Genomic DNA, 21,946 nt, shown 5'->3' with positions numbered 1-21,946 from the left:
TCGTCGAAGTCAAGAGATAAAGAGATAGGAGCGACCTCTTTTTCTTTTTCTTTTTTTTTTCTTTTTTTTTGTTGGGACGAGGAGGGTTGCATGATAGCACTTTCACAAAATCACATCGGCAGGTGATAAAAGACGATTTTTGGAGATTTCCAAGCAACGCTATCTTAATATTCTTTACGTGTTTACTCGAGAATGTTGGAGAGAGAAAGACAGACAGACAGAGCGAGAGAGAGAGAGAGAGAGAGAGAGAGAGAGAGAGAGAGAGAGAGAATATGGTTTAACGCGAGCGGTTACTTTCGTACAAACTTTTACAAAATATTGTTTATCTCGATTGAAACGTTAGAGAGGATACGAGCAATACGATTTGAATCTTCTGTAACAAAATTTTTGTTTTAATTTAAAAGAAATGTTATACGATATTAAAGTTGTAATACGATTTCGTATTTTAATGTAAAATATATTATATATTGATGTAGATATATTTAAGAAACAATTACTTTTGTATATGAGGTTGAAATTTAAATTTTTGCTATGAGAAAGAATGAAATAAGACTGCATAAGATTTATTTGGATTAGTATTTTATAATTAAGGTTACATATAATTAACATAAATTCTTCATATAATGTGTGTGTATCTAAGATATTAAGATATTAAGGTATCTAAGATATATGTGTCTGTGTGTGTGTATCGAAGATACATATAGTTCGAATTGATTGGTTTAGAAATATATTGACCAATATGAAATTTTGAAAACATTTTCGTCCAAATATTTAATCGGTTAGAAAATAGTACAAGGTTTTAGATCAAACAATCCAGATTAAGATATTTTTAGATCGAATTGAAAAGATCAAAATTACGATAATCGATATGAGATTTTGAAAAAAGAAATCTTTTATTCTGATACATTCGATCAGCGTTGAAAGATAATAAAAAGAGTTCTTAGATCAAATTGTTCGAATTCTTGGATCTAATTGAAAAGATTACAATTGTATCGATAGATATGAAATTTTGAAGAAACGAAAAAAGAAAGATTTTTTTTTTTTTTTTTTTTTTAATATATTTAATTAAGAGATAGAAGATAATATTTTAGAAAGAGTTCTTAGATCAAATTGCTTAGATTATTTTGAATGCTCGGAAAAATGATTCGTGCTCGTACTGGCAATTTCTTTTTGTATCGACGAACGATTATTAATCAGCTTGCGTGTTAGCTAGTTACTTCCAAGAAGGTAGTGCGTGTCCCGGTTAACTATCGATTCCGATACTGTTCGTTTAAACAGGACGAGGACAGGAAGACGCTTGATAAGAATCGTTAATTCGGTAAGGTCGTTCATTTCTTCTTTCGTTCGCTCGTTCGCGATTCATCGTTTTGCTCACGCAATCGACTCGACTCGACTCGACGTTGACTCGACTCGACTCGACTCGACTCGACTCGACTTGACTCGATTCGATTCGATTCGATTCCATTCGATTCGATTTGATTCTACGACGTCGATAGGACTTTTATTTCTTATTTATAATGACGATTAATGAAAATTAATTCGTTTGTTAATACAATACATTTCGATATACATAGTTGCATAAAAGAATGCGAACAGTTTTCTCATATTTACATATCTATATATTAATATTCTTTTTATACGTGTAATAAAAAGTGTTGTTGCATATGCACTTACTATATACGTCTACTTGCATTATATTTTTATATACAATATGTGTGTATATATATATATATATATATAATACAGATATGTAAAAATTGTTGCATATGCAATTGTTACAAGACTTATCTATGCGTTATATCTGTCATATACATGTATGCATATAATACGAGGAAATTATTGCATATGCAGTTGTTGCAATACATCTATGCATATCATATGCAACACATAATCCTATTATATGTATATGCATACTAATGCAGCTCTACAAAAAATATTTCATGAAACATTTAAAAAGGTATTTGCAACGATATTACAAAGAACTGTTGAAAAAAATATTTAAAAATAAATAAAATAAGATATTACAAAAGAATATTAAAAAAAAAAAAAAAATGGTTATCTTTCTCTTAACGGTACAAAAATTGACGTCGGAAAATAACGAAATATAATATAATTTCATTTCTAATATAAAAATTCATTTTCGTTACATTACTCGAAACTCGAATATTACTTTAACTTCTAATGTTCTCTCTCTCTCTCTCTCTCTCTCTCTCTCTCTCTCTCTCTCTCTTTCTCTCTCTGTTTCTCTCTCTCTCCTTTTCGCCCTTTAACTCATTCACTTGAATGTACCCATACGTATATGCAACATACGATCCTATTATCAAATATAGCTATACAAAATATATAAAAAAAAATACATATACAAACTAAAGTATCTTTCTCTTAACACAGTAAAAATTGATGTTGCAAAGTAAACAATGTAACTCTTAATATAAACATTTATTTTCATTTGCATTACCCGAAACTCCAATGTAATTTTAACTTTTGACGTTTCTCTCTCTCTCTCTCTCTCACACACACACACACACACACATTCACTTTTATCGTATTATATGTACTGGTTCTTTCAATACTGCATCCTGCGTCAAGTGCACCTAAGAGAGCGGACGAAGGAGCAGCTCCTTTTCTCTTTCTCTCTTTCTCTCTATGTGCATCGGCAACGGCAAACGGCAAACGGCAACGCAGCAGGAAAAGATGGCTCGTTTCCTCGCATTGTTTTTAACCGTGTGGTGTTGTATATAAGTCTCGACTACGCGCAGGGACATGGGAGCGGATGCGGGGTGCAGACACGCGAATGTACGCCGGTCTACCGACTGTATATGTATACATATATGCACCGGCATCGCGGCCTTTTACAAGTCGCGATATATCCGCGCGCGTTTTCATGATTCAACGGAAGCCACGCGAATATGAAAAGAGAAACGAGAGAGAGAGAGAGAGAGAGAGAGAGAGAGAGAGAGAGAGAGAGAAGGAGAGGAAAGAGTAAAAGAAGAGAGATAATTAAAATTCTTAATTAGAGTTCCTGAGGAAGAATTTATTATTTTTTATTATCTTTTTTTTTCTTTTTTCCTTTCTTTTCCTTTCACTTCTTTTCTATTTTCTATTTTTTCTTCTTTTTTTTCAAACTAATATCGAGAAAATATTTTCTTATTAAATTTCTACAGATTAATTTTCCTCTCTCTGTCTGGCTCTCTCTCTCTCTCTTGCTCGTTTATTCTCTTTCTAATTTCGTCTCCGTTATCGAGCTAGTTAAATAAGTTACGATCACGAAATCAAATTCGACGTCACTACCGGTAAGACAGGATGCCACAGAGATAGATAAAGAGAGAAAGAGAGAGAAAGACAGACAGACAGAGAGAGAGAGAGAGAGAGAGAGAGAGAGAGAAAATGAGAGAGAGAGAAAATGAGAGGTAGAGAAGGAGCCAAGTTTAGCAAACTCGAGTTTAATAAATTAGCATTTCCTTCTTCGGGAAACGTTCCGTTGTTACGACGAGAGGCTATAGAGGATCTGTGTGCCCTACCGGCTGATTTTAAATGCCGGAAGTCGACTCTCTTCTCTCTCTCTCTCTCTCTCTCTCTCTCTCTCTCTCTCTCTATCTCTCTATCTATCTATCTATCTCTCTCCCTCTCTCGACTTCCTGCCGTTTATACCAACATTTCTTTCCTTGGTAACATCTGCCGTCCGTCGTTGCTCCAATGATCGTTCCTCCCCCCTTCCCTTTATCCTCCTCCTCCTCCTCCTCCTCCTCCTCCTCCTCCTCTTCATCCTCTTCTTCTTCCTCTCTTTACTACCTCTCTTCCCAACGCCGCTCGATCTTTTTCCTTCTTTATCGAAGCTTCGCGGTATACCTCGTTTAAAATCATTAAGAAATTCAAATTTTGTTCTCTTTTTTCTTTTTCTTTTTTTTTTTCTTTCTTTCCCTTCTCCTCTCGCTTCCACCTCTTCCCTTCGATGTCAAATTTGGATACCTACCACTTTCTAATGGGGGCCCACGCATAATCTTCGTTGAACTCGGTCAATGATCCTCCCGTCGTATTCCTCTCTGTCTCCTTGATCTTCAGGTATGCAGGTAGGGGTTTAAGTTAGATCGTTCGTTCGTTCATTCGTTCGTTCGGTCCGTCGGTCGCTCGGTCGGTCGGTCGGTCGGTCGGTCGGTCGGTCGGTCGGTCGGTCGGTTGGTCGGTCGTTCGAAGAAATCCACCGGAAGTCCTAAAAAGCAACGTTATCTCGTAAATGCCTACCAAAATGGATCGTACCAGCTTTCGTCCATATCTTTTTTCTTTTTTCCCCTTTTTCCTTCTCTTCTTTTTTTTTTCCTTTTTTTTCTTTCTTTTCTTTTTCCCTTTTCTTTTTTTCTTTCTTTCTTTTTTTCGATAGTCGAATAACAACCAACTTTTTTCATTCTCTCCTTCTCTCTCTCTCTCTCTCTCTCTCTCTCTCTCTCTCTCTCTCTCTCTCTCTACACTTGATGTATATTATCAATCTTTAAAAAATTAAATCGTAATTTAAAGAAACAATCAATCATCTTCGTTCGATTATGTTTCTCTCTCTCTCTTTCTCTCTCTCTCTCTCTCTCTCTCTCTCTCTCTCTTTCGTTCTCCATCTTTCTTTCTTTCTATGTCATCGTTATACATGATGTATATATACGTAAATGCATATATCCATATATAAACGGTGTTTAAAAAAAAAAAGAAAAGAGAGAAGATGAAATACAAAGAAAATTTACGCATTCCGGAATTTTCTCTGATATTAGGAACACGCCGCGAGAGTACGCATGTATGTATATACGTATATATTCATATAAGTACGCTGGTAAGGATAGGCAGGGATGATTAAATGGCGCCTTGGTTGACGCCGCCGAATAGCTTGTTTGTAGGTCCCCATCGGTGCGTTTATTTCTACGCGTTGCGTCTCGTCGCACCGCCCGGCCGAATCCGGACGGCATGCGTCACAAGTTATTTTTACGTCACATCGTCTGTCTCTTCGTACTCTCTCTCTCTCTCTCTCTCTCTCTCTCTCTCTCTCTCTCTCTCTCTCTCTCTCTCATCTGTATCTATCTCTCTATCTTTCTCTTTCATACGTTTGTATGCACGTGTCTTCTCTACACGATCGTTTATTCGTGTGAGTGTTACACGTGAAAAGAGAACGTATACGGAAGATTTAATATATACATATACATATATACATATACTTATATATTACATATATACTTATATATTACATATGTACACACAATATATATATATATATATATATATATATATGCATGTATGCATTTTCTTCTTATGCGACGATAAATCGTTCATCCTAAATCTAAATTTTAATCGCTCGATGTTTGCTCGTTTGTTTTCTCACAGTATTCCGGTATACGAATTGGACCGGTCGTGAAGAAGGATGTGATGAAGGCCTCGATTATGCTTGAACACGACAGTCAGTGAGTATCCTTTAATTTGTACTCTTCTTTTTTTTCTTTCATTTTCTTCATTCTCTCTCTCTCTCTCTCTCTCTCTCTCTCTCTCTCTCTCTCTCTCTCTTTTTCTCTCTCGATTCCTTCATCGACTAAGGAAGTACGCTAGTTTACTCCACAGAGTTTTACATAAGCAACGCTTTCTTTTGCTCTATCGCACAGATATGCCACAATTCTGGCGTTTGATGTAAAGATAGAGAGGGACGCACAAGAACTTGCCGACTCGTTGGGAGTTAAGATTTTCCAAGCCGACATCATCTACCACCTGTTCGACAAGTTTACATCCTACAGGGAGGAACTGAAACAACGCAAGCGAGACGAGAATAAACACATTGCCGTTTTTCCTTGCAAACTACGTGTCTTACCGCAGGTAAAACTTACATTAACATGTTTATCGTAAACTTACATAAACATATACATCGTATATCGTATATCGTATATCGTATTGCGGGTGAAATGTCTATGAGTGATGGAAAGAAAAAAAAGGAATAAAAAACAATCCAGTTTCGTTCGTTCGTTCGTTCATTCATTCATTCATTCGTTCGTTCGTTCGTTCGTTCGTTCATTCAGTAAGTCAGTCAGTCATTCACAGTTTTCATTTCATTCATTTCTCTTTACGCAGTATATCTTCAATTCAAGAGATCCTATAGTGATGGGCGTTATGGTTGAAGCCGGTATCATTAAGGAAGGAACGCCGCTCTGCGTGCCAAGTAAAGATGTGAGTAATTCGATTTTGTTTGTTTGTTTGTTTATTTTCTTTTTTCTTTTTTTTTTTTTTTTTTTTTTATATATAAATTTGTTTCCGCTTAATTGTAGAGACTGTGATTTTTGTTAAGTGTCGAGAGAACTCTTAAACGTTTTCTAGCCTCTTCATTTTTTCTTGTATTTTTTTCTTTTCTTTTTTTTTTGATATATTTTTTTTTCTCAACAACTACGAACGTATACAAATGTGACGTAGGAGAAAGGGAGTGAGAGGCCAGTCTGGTAGTGACGAATAACGTAGGTAGAATCTTTTCGCGAAAGATTCGCGTGGGAGATTCGAAGTATTCGCGTTGTGTTTACTATTATATTAGAACTACTACGGTTTGATAGGCTATGGAATTATTTCTTTATCTGTTTCTTTTTTCTTTTTTCCATCGCGTTTGCTTACTCCAGTACTCTTTTTTGTAATTGGTATATACCTACGAATTTTCGATCGAATTTTCAACTTATTTTGAAATACATTATATATACATATATATAATACATATTTATTATATATAAATATATATATATATAAATTATATATATATGTAAACAAAATAAATATTTGTTATATATATATATATATATATAAAATAGATGAAATAAGAGAAATAGAACAACGATGAGAGGAGTGGAAATGGAAATGGAAATGGAAATGGAAATATAGAAGAAGGGGAGAGTAGGAAGGTGTTGGATACTCTCTCCGTGATCATTGTTGAGCGTAGGTGAACTCGTTCCTCCACAAGGTATATGGGCGATCCAGTTGGTTGGATCGATCGACTCGATCAAACGGCTGGACGTTTCTCTCTGTGTACCGACTCGATTCGACTCGACTCGACTCGACTTGACTCAACCCAACTCAATTCAACTCAACTAGACTCGAATCCGCGCGGTCCCCTATTCGAAGTTTCTTTCTCTTCCTCGTAGGAGGAAGATAGTGGGTAGTCGATCCCTCTGGCCTCACCTTACGCGGTAACGTGCGAGTGTTACAGGTTGCCTAGCCTTGATTTCGTAGGCGTTCGGACCCGCACCCGGTGAATTCCCAAGCTTCGAAAAGGAGATAAGAGAAAATCGTGAAAAGAAAAAAAAAAAGAAAAGAAAGAAGAAATATAATCGTTCTCTCTTTTTTTTTCTTTTTTTTTTCTTTTTTTTTTTTTTTCTTTAGAAACAGAGAAAGATAATAGAGCGGTCATTTCTTAAAACGAACGAGAACATTGTCCGATGATCGATAAAATAAAAAAAAAAAAGAAAATTCTTTTTTTTTTCTTTTCCTACTTTTTCTTTATTCTTCTTCTTGTTCTTCTTTTTTTTTTTTTTAAGTGTAAACGCGAAAGAACTTTAATAAATTCTATATTAACTTAGAAGAGGGACGGGTGGAGAGAAAAAAGAAGTTGATTCCGCCATTTGTAAAATCAATTTAATCCTTTCTCGAGACCTTTCTAATGTAAATTTTTTGTTTTTCGTAACCCACTCGACATCACCAAGCCTATAAATTGTAGTTGCGCGATTTGAAAATAAAAGTTAGCCGAGAAAAGATAGAAGAAACGTTTTGAAATCGGCCAGAAAATTTCTCGACCGGCTCTTCTATTTTCTTACTTCGATGAATTCTTTTTACGATTTAATCGAACAAAATAATTCTCATTTTTTGAATCATTGATATAAAAAAAGTAGTACACTTCTTCATTGAAAGAAAAAAAAAAAAAAAAAAAAAAAAACATATATACATACACATATACGATCTTACTGAATAATTTTTATGAAATAATTGACTAAAAAAATATTGCATTTTAAATAAGTAATTAGTCAAACTAAAGCGATTACTGGTAAGCTTGTCGTCATATATAAATATCGTTTTATGAATACGTTTAGAGAGACAGTGACGGATAGATAGACAAACACAGAGAGAGAGAGAGAGAGCGAGAGAGAGAGAGAGAGATCAAAGTTATAAAGCTGTTCTAGCTTCTGTATAAGGGGCATTCCCGAAGCGTATATGTGAGTATATATGTATCTCGTAGAAAGCAACTCCGACCACGTATGTAGCTCTGGCCCACGCGCAACTCCAAACCCAGACTGGTCGGCCGTGTCCCGGCGAGTTTATTTTTGACTTTTTAAACCGAACGTTTCGCAAACTCGTGAAACTCTGTCGCGAAGTAGGCAGACTAACCTCGCGGCATCCTCCTCCGCCAATTAGAGGAACCCCGACATTTTTTAGCCTGGTATATATGGTTCTTAAGAGCGGAAGTTATATCGTGCTCTCATCCGGTCTCTCTATCTCTCTCTATCTCTCTCTCTTTCTCTCTCTATGTATCTATCTATCTATCTCTTCCTCTCTCTTTCGATGTACGATAGTAACTCCTACTATGTTGTTTCGTGACACTTTATGACTACGATGAAAATAATAATTTCTAATCATTCTCAAGACGTAATTTTTTTATTTTATTTTATTTTATTTTATTTTATTTTTTGTAATTTTCTTTTCTTCTCTCTCTCTTTTTTTTTTTTTTTTTTTTTTATCATTGATTAGATCAATTAGATAGAATTTTGGTTTGTTGGAATAAACGATGTACAGTGAATAATTTGTTTAGGATTGTACAGTCGCCGTATTTTGCATCCGGTCTCTTCTTTCTTTTTTTTTTTTTTTTTCGATGTACGATAGTAATTCTTATCATGTTGTGTTTCGTGACACTTTGTGACTACGATGAAAATAATTTCTAAATATTTCTGTGACAATGATTAGTTCGGTAGAATTTTAGCTTGTTCGATTGATTGATTTAATGAATGATTTAAATAATGTTTAGGAAAGTTCAGAAAAGAATTTAATAATTACTTATCATTTTATACACGTAATAAAAATAAATTTATTTTGATTTCGTTAGTCAATGAACATAGTTCATTCTTTTTTTCCTTCTTCGCGTTGGAATTCGAGGATAAATTTAAAGTGGCTTAGTGATCGTTGATTTAATGTTTGCGAAATGCATACGATTGTTCATTTTAATAATTTATTTTAAATCGTTTAGATGACGAATATGTCGATGAACATACTTCATTTTTTTTTCTCCTTCATATTAAAATTTAAGAATAAATTTAAAGTGTCTTAGTGATCGTTGCTTTAATGTATACGAAATGCATACGATTATTCATTTTAATAATTCACTTTAAATTGCTTAGCCTACGAACGCGTAGACGAACATACATTTTATTTTATTTTATTTTACTTGTTTTTATTTCTTTATTTTATTTTATTTTTTGTTCCTCCTTCACGTTGAAATTCAGATATAAATTTACGATTGTTTATTTTAACAATTTACTTTAAACTTGTTCAGCTAATGAACTTTTCCACGAATATATATTATTTCATTTCTTTCCTCCTTTTTTTTTGCTTTCATTTTCATATTGAAATTTAAGAATAAACATTAAGTGTCTCAATGAAGTGTCTTGATACATATATACATATATATATATATATATATATATATATATATACATATAATTATTCATTTTAATAATTCACTTTAAATTGTCGAACCTACGAACATGTAGATGTACATACATTCTATTTTATTTTATTTTATTTTTTATTTCTCCCTCACGTTGAAATTCAGATACAAATTTACGATTATTTACTTTAAACTTGCCCAGTCAATGAACGTGTTCAAGAATATACATTATTCCATTTTTTTTCTTTCTTTTTTTTTCTTCTATTTTCATATTGAAATTTAAGAATGAAATGCTTGATACACACACACACACACACACACATAATGGAAACGCATACGATCGTTCATTTTTGTTCGTTCCTTTTTGTTTTTTGAATGGTTGGCCGCGATATCGACGCGACTCGCGTTTGTCGGGTCATCGAGCGTGCTCGTCTCTCTGTCGGCAGAGAGTGTTGTATTATAGTTAGAAAAAGAAAAAGAAGGGAAACCGATAATGTGCGGCGAAGGAAAGAACGGCAAGGGAACGGCAAGTAAACGGCAATGCTAAAAGAATCCGCCGGATATCCGTTCGGCGTTAAAGAGCCTATCGAGGCCGTTGCGCAACGTGTACGTGCCGATAACGTACGTTCCGAAAGAAGGCGTGGAAATGCGTCCTCGTACGAGAGAAGTGTTAGGACGGAAAAATGGCGAGGAGGGAAGGGGAGGAAAAGAAACAAACAACGAGGGAGGGAAATCATAAAAGAAAGAGAAAAAAATATATTTACGATTTTCTTTTCTTTTAAAGATTCATTGAATCTTTCAATTTATTTTTTATGAACATATACATACGTCAAATATATTTATTATACACATAGATACGGTGATCTATTTGATCTATATATATATATATATACGATCTTTTCTAATCAAAAGTTATTTAAAAAATAAGCAAAATAAAAATAAAAAGAAATGTCAATTATTCGGATATAAAGATCTCATCGTACTACTGATCATTTATTTATCGTAATTCATTAGAAAATATTCATATTTTCTAATCGATACGATAAAAAAATTCCATCTTCAATTATCCACTTATTTGCATCGGTCATAAATCTTTTTATCGTATATAAATCTTTAATTAACAATATGCTCTTTGTTGAAATGAAAACTATTGAAAAATTAATCGGATCCAAAGGGTCATCGTTTTGTCCATAGTAATCATTTTCTTATATCGATCATCAATTTTTATACTTAACGCGGAGCAAACAAATCTAATGAATATACACAAACACATACTGTGTATATGTTAATAACTTTCTAAAGATGATCATGAGAAAAAAGATCAGTTTACTTATTGGAATAATTAATCTTCTTATTTGATTCATTGAAAATCATGTGAACATATAACATACGTATGTATATATTTTATATATATATATATATCTTATCTAGCTTTCTAAAAAAAAAAAAGATAAAAATAAGTCATTATAAATGTCGTTAAAATTCAGTCGTTAAAAAAAAAAAATCGTTTTTTCGTGATATGAAAAACAAAAAATTTGATTCGTTAGTAAATTTCTTTTTTTTCTGACTCGGATGTTCCTCCCCCTCCCTTCATCGTAGTATCACGTTATACCATACATACATACATACATATATATATATACATACGTACATACATACATACATATATATATGTATCCATGGTCCCGTGAAATTCGACGCGCCTAGGCGAGCGCGGGGTATAACAATGCTTGCATACCGAGGCAAATAATTCGCGTGGTACGTGCTGCATCACGCGGCCACGGGTGTGCCGTTTTTTTCTGCGTAAGCCTTTGCGACTTCCTTTCACGACGATCACGCTCCGTTCACCGCTCCCGACCTATATCGCTTAGCTCGTTCTCGCTCGTTCCTTACCACACATCGAGAGAGCGCCTTGCCGTCTGCTGCCGTGAGATTCTACATCCGGCCGGGATTAGTGTTTCTTAAATTTTTGTCTAACGGAAAGAAAAAAAAATAAAAAAAAAAAAAAGTAAAAATAAAAATAAAAAAAAAGAGTAAAAATAAAAATAAGAAAAAAAAGAATAAGAAGATAACGAAAATAGAACGAAACGAAACAAAAAAGAAAAAAGAGAGAGTACGAAAAAATGGAACGAGGAAAATAGGCAAGAATATTTTTACGATAGTGACAGAGATAAAAAGAAGAGAGAGAGAGAGAGAGAGAGAGAGAGAGAGAGAGAGAGAGAGAGAGAGAGAGAGAGAGAGAGAACAAATATTTTTTTTGTCCTGCAAAATCATTTCTTTTTCTTTTGGATCATTTTAGTTTATATCGTTTCTCTCTTTTTCTCTCTCTCTCTCTCTCTCTCTCTTTCTTTTTTTTTATATATTATTGTTTTAACAGTATCGTTTTTTTTTTTCAAGTGGAAAAAATAAAAAGAAACGTAAAATTAAAGAACGGGAGACGAGTAATTTCCGTCCGGGAAAGATCAAAGTCGTTGCTCGGGCAAGCCAAGCAGCGACCGAGGAAGTCTCGATTAGGCGCGGCGATGATGGTGTTCGTGCCTCGACGACTTTTAGAGAGAGAAAGAGAGAGAAAGAGAGAGAGAGAGAGAGAGAGAGAGAGAGAGAGAGAGAGAGAGAACCTACTCGAAGAAGTTAACTTTCCGCTATAGAGTTATCTATCTTCGTATCCGTAACTATTTAGGAGAACTGTCCCATTCATAAAAAAAATCTGTGTGTGGGTGTACGACTATTTATATTCGTTTTTAAAATTTATATATCATTATAAACATAAGAAAAGAAGAGAGAAAGAGAGAGAGAGAGAGAGAGAGAATTAGCTATTCGTGAATCGCATAAAAAAGTTATTATTATCCTATATCGATTGTAGTTTTCGATATGGTCGATCTTTTCATTCATAATTACCGGGTGAGTAAAGTAGGTACTCTTATTTCGTCCTTTTGAAACGAACATAAAAAAGAGAGAAAAAGAAAGAGACTGTGCGCGCGAGAAATATATATATATATATATATATATATATTTAGATGTATATAAGTTCGTGTGAATGGATAAAAGAGTAAGTGAGTGAGTGAGTGAGCGAGTGAGTAAGAGGGATGGTGAGGGGTGAAAAGGAAGGAAGGAATGACGGTGGGAGAGAAGGAGAAGGGGATGGGGAGGAAGGAGAAAAGGCGTGGCACGAGAGGTATCTATGTTTCGTGCGTCTAGGCAATGATATACGGCCGGAAGGAAGCCAGAAGGCGTTTCCATGAAAAGTACAGGCAAACCGGAAGACCGAAAGACGGGATGTGGTTGGCGAGTAAGTGCCTCTGTATGTATTTCTGTGTACGTCTGTTTTGCCCCGTTCCGGCACTACATCTCTCTCTCTCTCTCTCTCTCTCTCTCTCTCTCTCTTTCTCTCTCTCTTTTTCTTTCTTTCTTTCTTTCTTTCTTTCCATCTCTGTCTCTCTGTTTGTCTCTCTCTGTTTCACTCTCTTTCGTTCGCATTTCTTCGAGTAGGCAGGCAGCTGGTTGACGATGCTATCGCGGAAAGAGTCCGACGAAGAGCGAGGTACGCGACCGGATATGAGGTTTCCAATGTCGAATGGATCGTTTTTCTCAAGCTTGCAATTAATTTTGCTATGCCGACGAACGGCGACGATCGATCGACCGAAAGGAATAACTCGAATGTTAATTAGATGCGATATCGCGAAATTAATTATATTTTTGCTTTATTGAATATAGAAAGATATATATATATATATATATATATATATATATATATATGTATATATTTGTCGTTTGCTACTTAAACTTCGAGAATAACTACATATGAATGTATGTATGTATTTTACGTAGCAAAAAGATAAAATATTACATGATACCCTTGTGTAAGGTAGCAACAAGACAAAATACCGCATAGCTTTTTATCTGGCAACAAGATTAAATGTTACATATGTAGTACTTTATGTTGCAACGAGACAAAATACTACATAAATACATACATGCGTAACATTTTATATAGTAACAAGACAACATGCAATATATACAGAACAGATTTTATACGTCAACCTAATCAAATAATTTCAATTTCATCTTATACACATATGTAAATACGTAATAAATAAATCAAGCTAACGGATTAACGATTAAAACTGATTAAATCTTATCGGGATCGTTCGAGAACGAAAACAAACAAACAAACAAACAAACAAAAAAAAAAAGAAAAAGCAAGAGAAAATATGATATTCAGAGCAAAACTGCATTCCGTTCGATTATTTTCGATTTATTTATTACAAATTCATTTTCGACTGTCATTGTCGACTACTTTTAAATATCGATCGAAAAATTCGACATATAGACATCTACATATATTGAAAAATGTGTTTGATTCGCAAACATGGGCAGGGTCATGTAAAACGCGGTACGAAAGAATTGGGAAAGTCAGTCGTTCTTGGCATACTCACTGGCAGACGTGGCGTAGCGAGCGAGCAAGCAAACGAGCGAGCGAGAGCACGCGAGACGGGAACCGGAAGTATATTTTCGTGACCCGCACCGATTTAGAAAGCTTTATAGTTTGTACGAGGCTCGGCCACCACCACCAACACCAACACCAACACCAACACCAACGTCTATTGCTACGATTTCGGCTTAACTCTCACCAAACTCTTTTTTCTTTATACGTATCGAATTCGTTCCTATCACGATAACGAAATACCAACACGTGCTTCCGATCGAACAGGAAGTACCAATTTGTAGACTCTTAGAGAATCTAATTCGGTGCTCGTAAATAGGTAACACGTCCGACGTTAGATAGAAACTAATTAATAAGTTTCGTTATTATTGATCAGATCCGATTCATAAATTTTGTTTCTCTTTTTTCTTTCTTTCTTTTTCCTTTGTTCTCTTTATTTCTTCTTTTATTATAATTTTATCAACAAAAAGATCATAGAAAAATATAATTATTCGAGCAACAATATTCGATTAACTCTGACTAACATTATTCGGTTAGCTGTGATTAAGATATAGAACGAAGTCCCGCACCTTTTTGCATTTTTCATACTATTACGGTATGTGATCATAAAGTATCAGAGTGATTTACGCGAGTGCGAGCTAGGAGCTCGTAAAAAGGTTATACGCTCGATGTTAAGTAGAAACTAAATCGTCGATTTCACGTTTCGTCATTGATTAGATCTGATTCATAAATTTTCTTTTCTTTTATTCTTTTTCCTCCATTTTTTTTTTTTTTTTTTTTTTTTACTTTCCTTTTCTTTTCTTTCTTGCAGTGATATTATCAACGAAAAGTTCATATAAAAATAATTGTTTGACCAACGTGCGATTAGTAAGTAGGAATGACTAAAACGTATGACTAGAACTAGATTTCAACATTGGCACGTTCGTGCGTTTTTAAAACTGTTACAATGTGATATCGTAGAGTATCATAGAGAATTACGCCAATGCTTGCTACGTCTCTATGATTCCTTTCCTCTCTCTTTCTCTCTCTCTCTCTCTCTCTCTCTCTCTCTCTCTCTCTCTGTCTGTCTGTCTGTCTATCTGTCTATCTATCTCTCTCTTTCTCTATCATAACGTTAGCATTGAGAAAACTCCGACGAAGAAAGAGAGAGAGGATGAGTGTCACCGGTGAGTACTCCGGTGGGTGTGCATTGGCGTATCAACAGAAAAAAAAAGAAAAGAAAAATATTTCTACTCGACAAAAAAAAAAAAATGCATTTGTAATATACGCACGATGCATTATACAACTTATGCCTGTATTGCAATTATACATGTATGTATTATCGATCGAATCGATCTATCGATATTATTATAATTACTTTGAAAATTTTAAAAGGGATCAATATTTTTATAGAATTTAATTGATATTTACTTTTCAATAATATACATATACATATACACATACATATACATATTTTGCTTTACTTTCATTTCTCGACTCGACTCGCGTGGGTTAGAAAAAGAGCGATAGAGATAGATAAATAGATAGATAGATAGATAGATAGATAGATAGATAGATAGAAATAGAGAGAGAGAGAAAGACAGAGAAAGGAGAAAGAGAAAGAGAGAAACAGAGAAAGAGAGCGTCCGCTTTAGATTTATTTCTTCCTAAGCGTTTGAAGCTCGTGCTGGCACGTGGGAGGACAAGCAAGCAGCGCGGCTTGAGAAAGGAGAACCGCGTGCGAGCTCCGAACGGAAAAGTGTGCGCGCGCATCCCTTAGCCACCCACTTGTTCACGAGCCCTTGCTCTTTCCATTTATCGCGAACGAGTGGCTTCCTTCTCGTCCTCGTCGTCCTCCTCTTCCTCCACCTCCACCTCCACCTCATCTTCATCCTCATCCTCCTCTTCATCCTTCTCCTTCTCCTCCTCCTCCTCCTCCTCCTCCTCCTCCTCTTTCTTCTCCCTCCACCTCCACCTCATCTTCATCCTTCTCTTCCTCCTCCTCAGTGAACTTTCGCCACGAAATGCTCTGCAAAGCATAGATTTGACTCTATGGTATTATTGCCAATGGAACGATTGACCTTTCGAATCGTGCATGCTCGAAAAAGTATGTTGCTATCGACGCGAGTAGGTTGGCTATTCATTGATTTGCTCAGATTATACCAAACGGATTTTGTTTATTTGATTTCGTTTGTACATATATATATATATGTGCCATTTTTAATTTATTTTTTGTAAATTATTTGTATAATATATTATAGTTATATATATATACGTAAGTAGTATAGTATATATGTACTATAATATATTATGGTATAAGTTTGATTACTTGTATAATTATCTTGATAATAAAAATGAAATATAGATAAAATAAAAAAACATATATCTGTATTTTTAAAATCGTATTTCATATCTATTATCATGAAATTAATCGGTATATTAGCGCTGAGGTTTTGAATATTTAAGTATTGGTTATATTACGTTGATTCATAGATCCATAGATTCAAGTTAGATTAGGTTGATCCATAAATTTATAGATTTCAGTTGGATTAAGTTGATCCATAGATTCATAGATTCAAGTTAGATTATATCGATCCATAGATCGATAGATACAAGTTAGACCAACTTGATCCATAGATCCATAGATTCTATTTAGATTAAAGTTGATCCATAGATTCATAGATTCAAGTGGATAAGTTGATCCGCAGATACATATATACGTATTAGATCGAATTGATCTATAGATCTATAGATTCGAGTTAGATCGAATTGATCCGTAGATCCATGATACTCGATTTAAATCGAATTGATCCATAGTCACATTGCTTCGGGTTAAACCGAGAACGCGAGTTGATCAACAAATAATCTGTTGTCAAAAATTAAAAACTTTATTACAATAATATTGCACTTTTATTGCTTAAAACAAATATCATATTTCATAAAAAAAAAATAAAATAAAAGGAAAGTCTACTTTATAACGATTATAAATCAACTTTTTTGCTTATCAACTTGGTACGATCCAGCTGCGTCGATATATTTATCCACTATAAATTTTACGTTCGTTGGACGTGAAAGAGGAAAAAAAGAAGGATAAAGTAAAAAGGAAATATTAAAAAAAAAAAAAAAAAAAAAAGAAAGAAAGAAAGAAGGAAAGAAAACAAAAGAGATGTATAAAATAAAACAAAACAAAATAAAATACAATAAAATACAGTTGACCGGTTCATATAGGCTTCTCTATCTCGAATTGGAAAGAGATAAGAAGTAATAGTGTAAAAGAGCGAAGTTGGGTGTAAGGACAAAGAGGAGAGAAGGAAGGTGCACCTTAGCAACGAACCAAGAAGTTCTTGCAATGCGTTCAAACCGAATACGATCGAGTGGGCATAGCGTTGCTCTTAGCGTGGGTTTCGGAATACACGAGCAGACATATCCGAGCGGTCATTGTCCACCGATTGGCTGCGAGACTAGTCCCATACGGGCCGTACCATGTACTGCCCACAGACTTCCTCCTTTTTTTACACCTTGCCTTGTCTCTCTTTCTCTCTCTCTCTTTCTCTTTCTCTCTCTCTCTTTCTCTCTCTCTCTCGTGCGCGAGAGCGCGCGCGCGTGTTTCAACCGTATCTTTCCGACGCACGAGCTAAAACACCAACCTTCTCCGAACGATCACAAAATCAGAAACTTTGGAAATGGAACTTCCTCTATGAATATTAAGAATTTTTTTATTTCACTCTTATCACGAACGACTGACAAATTTTGTCACGATAAAAATGGAAGATAATTTATCGGTTTTTTTTACTTTTTGTTTTTATTTTATTTTTCTTTACTTTTTTTTTTTTTTTTTTATTTAATTTTTTTCTGCTTTTTTTCTTGTTCTCTTTTACGAGTATGACGTACGTATATACGTTGTATATATATATGTATGTATGTATGTATGTATGTGCATCTGTACATAACTGAAGGGAAACGCATAATTCTGCTCGTTTCCGCTAACCTGATGTTGGAAGGCGTCGTCCTCGGTAAAAACAAAAACAGCTACGCTTACGCAGATCGCGAGAGAAATGTTATAATGTATTGCTCCGTTCTCTCTCTCTCTCTCGTTCTCTCTGTTTTATTCGTTGAAACCAATTCAAGATCGAGAAGACACGAATTTATCTTACATTTCTCATTCGTTCAATCGACATTTCTAATCTTGCATATTATTTTCTCTTTTCTTTCAGTTCGTCGAGTTGGGTATTGTATCAAGTATAGAATACAATCACAAGTCGGTGGAATCGGCTCGTAAAGGACAAGAGGTTTGTATCAAGATCGAACCGATACCAGGTGAGGCACCGAAAATGTTTGGCCGCCATTTCGACGAGAAGGATTTCGTCGTTAGCAAGGTGAGAGTCCTCGTCTCTGTCTCAAAACTCTATTTCCAAACGAATGAATTGATATCGTTGCGTCTAAATTTTTAGCAAAAGAACAGATAGGATATCGGTAAAGATGGCGGGGGGGGGCGGGGGGGGGAGGTAGAAAGAGGAAGAGGAAGGAAGAAAAAAATGCCGATATTAGCGATATCAGGGAAAGATGTAACGTTATTAATGAGAAAAAGAATACACGGTGACGCGAAGTGGGGTAGGGGAGGGGAAAAGGGGGAGAAGGGGAGGGCGAACGAAAAAAGGGGGAGGGGTGGGGGAAGAAAAAAAAGAGGCGAGGCTTTGGCTCGGTGCAAATTCGACTTAGTATGCAAGATCTGTATCAAAAAAGGAAGATGCACGTCCGGTGGCGATCAGCCGTCCGCCAGCGGCTTCCGGTCTTCGCAGAAGCTCGACGAGTCCCTTTCCTCTCTCTCTCTCTCTCTCTCCCTCCCCCTCCTTACCCCTCTTCCACCTTCTTCAAGTTATTATCTGTCTCTCTCTTTTTTTCTCTCTGTGTTTCTTCGTCATCGTCATCGTCCTCATCGACGTCGTCATCGTCATCTTCTTCATATTTTTTTTTTTTTCTTTTTTTCTTTTTATCTTCCTCTTTTTTTAATCCTTTATGAGATAATAGATATCAGCTAAAAAATCTACAACGATAAACGAGGGATGAAGTATGCAGGGGAGAAGGCGGTGATGGCTCGATAAAGATGAAAAGTCGATACGAGTTTCTTCCTAATTGGCAAGTTGAAAGACGAGTACACGTGATCTAAAAAGCAAACCCTATACTAATATCAGGTATACGAAATGGACGATGAAGGAAGGTGTATTCATCGATCTCAGAGAGTCGCCGCCGATGCGCCATGCGGCGAATGCCGATCGTAATCAGCACCGATCATAGAATCCGCGATGACGAATGGACGTCTCTCTCTCTCTCTCTTTCTATGTGTATATATGTATATATATATATATATATATATATATATATATATTTATGTATCTGTCTTATTATTTTCTCTTTGTTCGACTTATTAGATTTCATGGAAATCATCCCGACAATCTTCACTTTATATTTTTCTTCTTCTATTCCTTTCTTTTCTTCTTTTTCCTCTTTTCATCATCATTATCATCATCATCGTCATTATCATTATTTAACTCGTTTAATTTCGTTTATTTTACGTGTCCTTGAACGTTTGAAAAAGAAAGAGAGAGAGAGAGAGAGAGAGAGAGAGAAAGAGAGAGATAGAAGAAAGTGCGAAAAACATTCGATCGGAGAGCCAACAATTTTGCCATCTTCTCCTTCTTCATCATTATTCCCCCTTTCCCAAGGTCCCCCAAGGAAGAAAACGGTACCACGTCGCTTCTTCGATGCAGCAAGTAGACAGAGAGAGAGAGAGAGAAGGAGAGAGAGAGAGAGAAAGGGTACATGTGGCGTGTCTGCCTAACTCTCTCTGTCGACTCTTCTTTTTCTCCTCTACCTCTATCCTCGAGCCCTCTTCCCTCCTGCTTCTCCCGTCCCTCTTCCCCCTTGTCCTCTAACCTCTCTCCCTCTCTACCCTTCCACTCCCCCACCTCCCTCCCCTCATTCGGTATCTACGTCTCCTCCTCGTCGTGCTTCAGGCACCTTTGTGCCGCTCGCTAGGCGAGCGGAAGTCGTCGTTACCGTTTGGTTCGTAGAATCAATTCCGGAAGTACCTTGTTCCCACGATGATTTGTGGTGCGACGACTTCGCACCCTCCTAGCGCGTATACACACACTCTCCCATTACGTGGGTCTCCAAATATTCTCCCTCTCTCTCTCTCTCTCTCCCTTGCTCTCTCTCTCTCTCTCTCTCTCTCTCTCTCTCTGTCTCTCTCTCTCTCTCTATACGTTCCCCTCTTTCTCTTTTTTCTCTTTTCTCTGTCTTGCTCGTGTCGATCAAAGTCCTAAAGGAAATCGGATTTTCTTTTGACTATTTTTGGTTAGATTCGTTACAGTTGAATCGATTTTAATCTGACAGGAGAAACGGACAGAACCGACGATTATAACACCTGTCATATAACACCGTTTTATCATTATACCGATTATGTAATAATAAAAGTTCATATTTTTTTTTTCTTTTTTTTTTCTCTCTTTTTTTTTTTTTAGATAACGGTAAAGATTCAATTTTTTTTCTAAGATCAAAGCGATTAGATATTATCCATCACGATTGGTCCGAGCTTGGAACGATCGTTAACCATAAACGCGAGAGTGGGAGGGATCAAATTTATTCGGACGGGAGGAAAGATCTTTTGATTTATCGTCTTAGGATTTATATCGCGTTGTTATCCGACTTATATACATATATTTTTTGTCACGACTCAGGATTTTCAAATTTGTGCTCCTATCGATATTGTGACACGATCGAATGAATTTTATGATAAATGGAAGAGAGACGAAGACATAGACAGAAAGAAAAAAAAAGAAAGCGAAAGAAAGAAAGAAAAAGAGAGACAGAGAAAAAGGTCTGTTTCGTGACATCTTCTTAGCTCTCATTTATCACTTTGATGTTCCACATTGTCTTTCTTCTTCATGGAAGACATCTGCACGTTCGAAAGCTCGCGTAGTCGTAGTCATAGTCGTAGTCGTCGAGCGAGAAGGTACGAACGAATAAGAGAGATAGAAAGATAGATAGATAGAGAGAGAGAGAGAGAGAGAGAGAGAGAGAGAGAGAGAGAGAGAAAGAGTGGTGGGGAGCGAGCAAGAGCTAGCGCGGAGCGGGCTGAGGCGGGAGGAAGAGGGGGAGAAGGGGCGTGGCTGCGTAAAACCACCATTGTGACCGATCCATGAATGAAACGGGACTTCCGGCCGGGAGTGGGGGCGGAAACAGTTGTAAAGCGTCACGTTACTGAATGAACCGTATGCGCTGCGAGAGCTCATCTCTCTGTCTCTTTCTCTCTCTTTCTCTCGCTTGGCGAAAAGCGAATTCGAAAAGTTTGATAAAAGGGTGGTATTGGTATTGGTGGTGGGGGTGAAGGTTGAAGGGAAAGGAAAGAGAAAAGATGAATAGAGAAAGGAAGAGAAAACATATTTCGGCGAATTCTTGAATTTTTCTTTCTTTTTTGTTTTTTTTTGTTTTTTTTTTTTTTTTTTTTGTTTCTTTTCTCATTTTGCATTTTATCCTTTTTATCCTACTTTTCATAATTTTTAATCATTTTCCATCTTTGTTTTCTTCTTTCTGGTTACAGATAAGCCGACAAAGTATAGACGCCTGCAAGGATTATTTCAGGGACGACTTGTTGAAAACCGATTGGCAATTAATGGTAGAACTGAAGAAACTCTTCCAAATACTCTAGGACTCGCAAGAAGTTCGCGATGATCCTCGCGCGCGAACATACCAAAATACCGTGGGCCGGATTCTTAGGGACAACGAGGCAATATCGAACACAGTGGTATTATATTATACGACGATTAAAGCGGGATAGTATAGCACGCTAGACGATAACATCTTCGTCCTCAGGA

The 21,946-nt window shown here is 35.9% G+C and overlaps 1 protein-coding gene across 1 annotated transcript in view; it reads left to right on the top strand.

The window, feature by feature from the left end:
- The window catches only part of LOC122628691 (eukaryotic translation initiation factor 5B), a 30,091-nt gene that overhangs the window by 7,811 nt on the left and 334 nt on the right, over positions 1–21,946 (top strand). Inside the window, exons 12-16 of the mRNA XM_043811220.1 lie at positions 5,359–5,435; positions 5,631–5,838; positions 6,091–6,186; positions 18,287–18,448; positions 21,673–21,946. The exon at positions 21,673–21,946 is cut by the window's right edge and continues 334 nt beyond it. Coding sequence (XP_043667155.1) covers positions 5,359–5,435; positions 5,631–5,838; positions 6,091–6,186; positions 18,287–18,448; positions 21,673–21,780 — 651 coding nt within the window. The 3' untranslated portion in view covers positions 21,781–21,946. The remainder of the gene's footprint in view (positions 1–5,358; positions 5,436–5,630; positions 5,839–6,090; positions 6,187–18,286; positions 18,449–21,672) is intronic.

The sequence above is a fragment of the Vespula pensylvanica genome, chromosome 4, assembly GCF_014466175.1.
Source record: "Vespula pensylvanica isolate Volc-1 chromosome 4, ASM1446617v1, whole genome shotgun sequence".
NCBI lineage: Eukaryota > Metazoa > Arthropoda > Insecta > Hymenoptera > Vespidae > Vespula > Vespula pensylvanica.
Note: the sequence above shows the minus strand (reverse complement) of the source record. Positions and strands in the feature narration are given on the sequence as shown.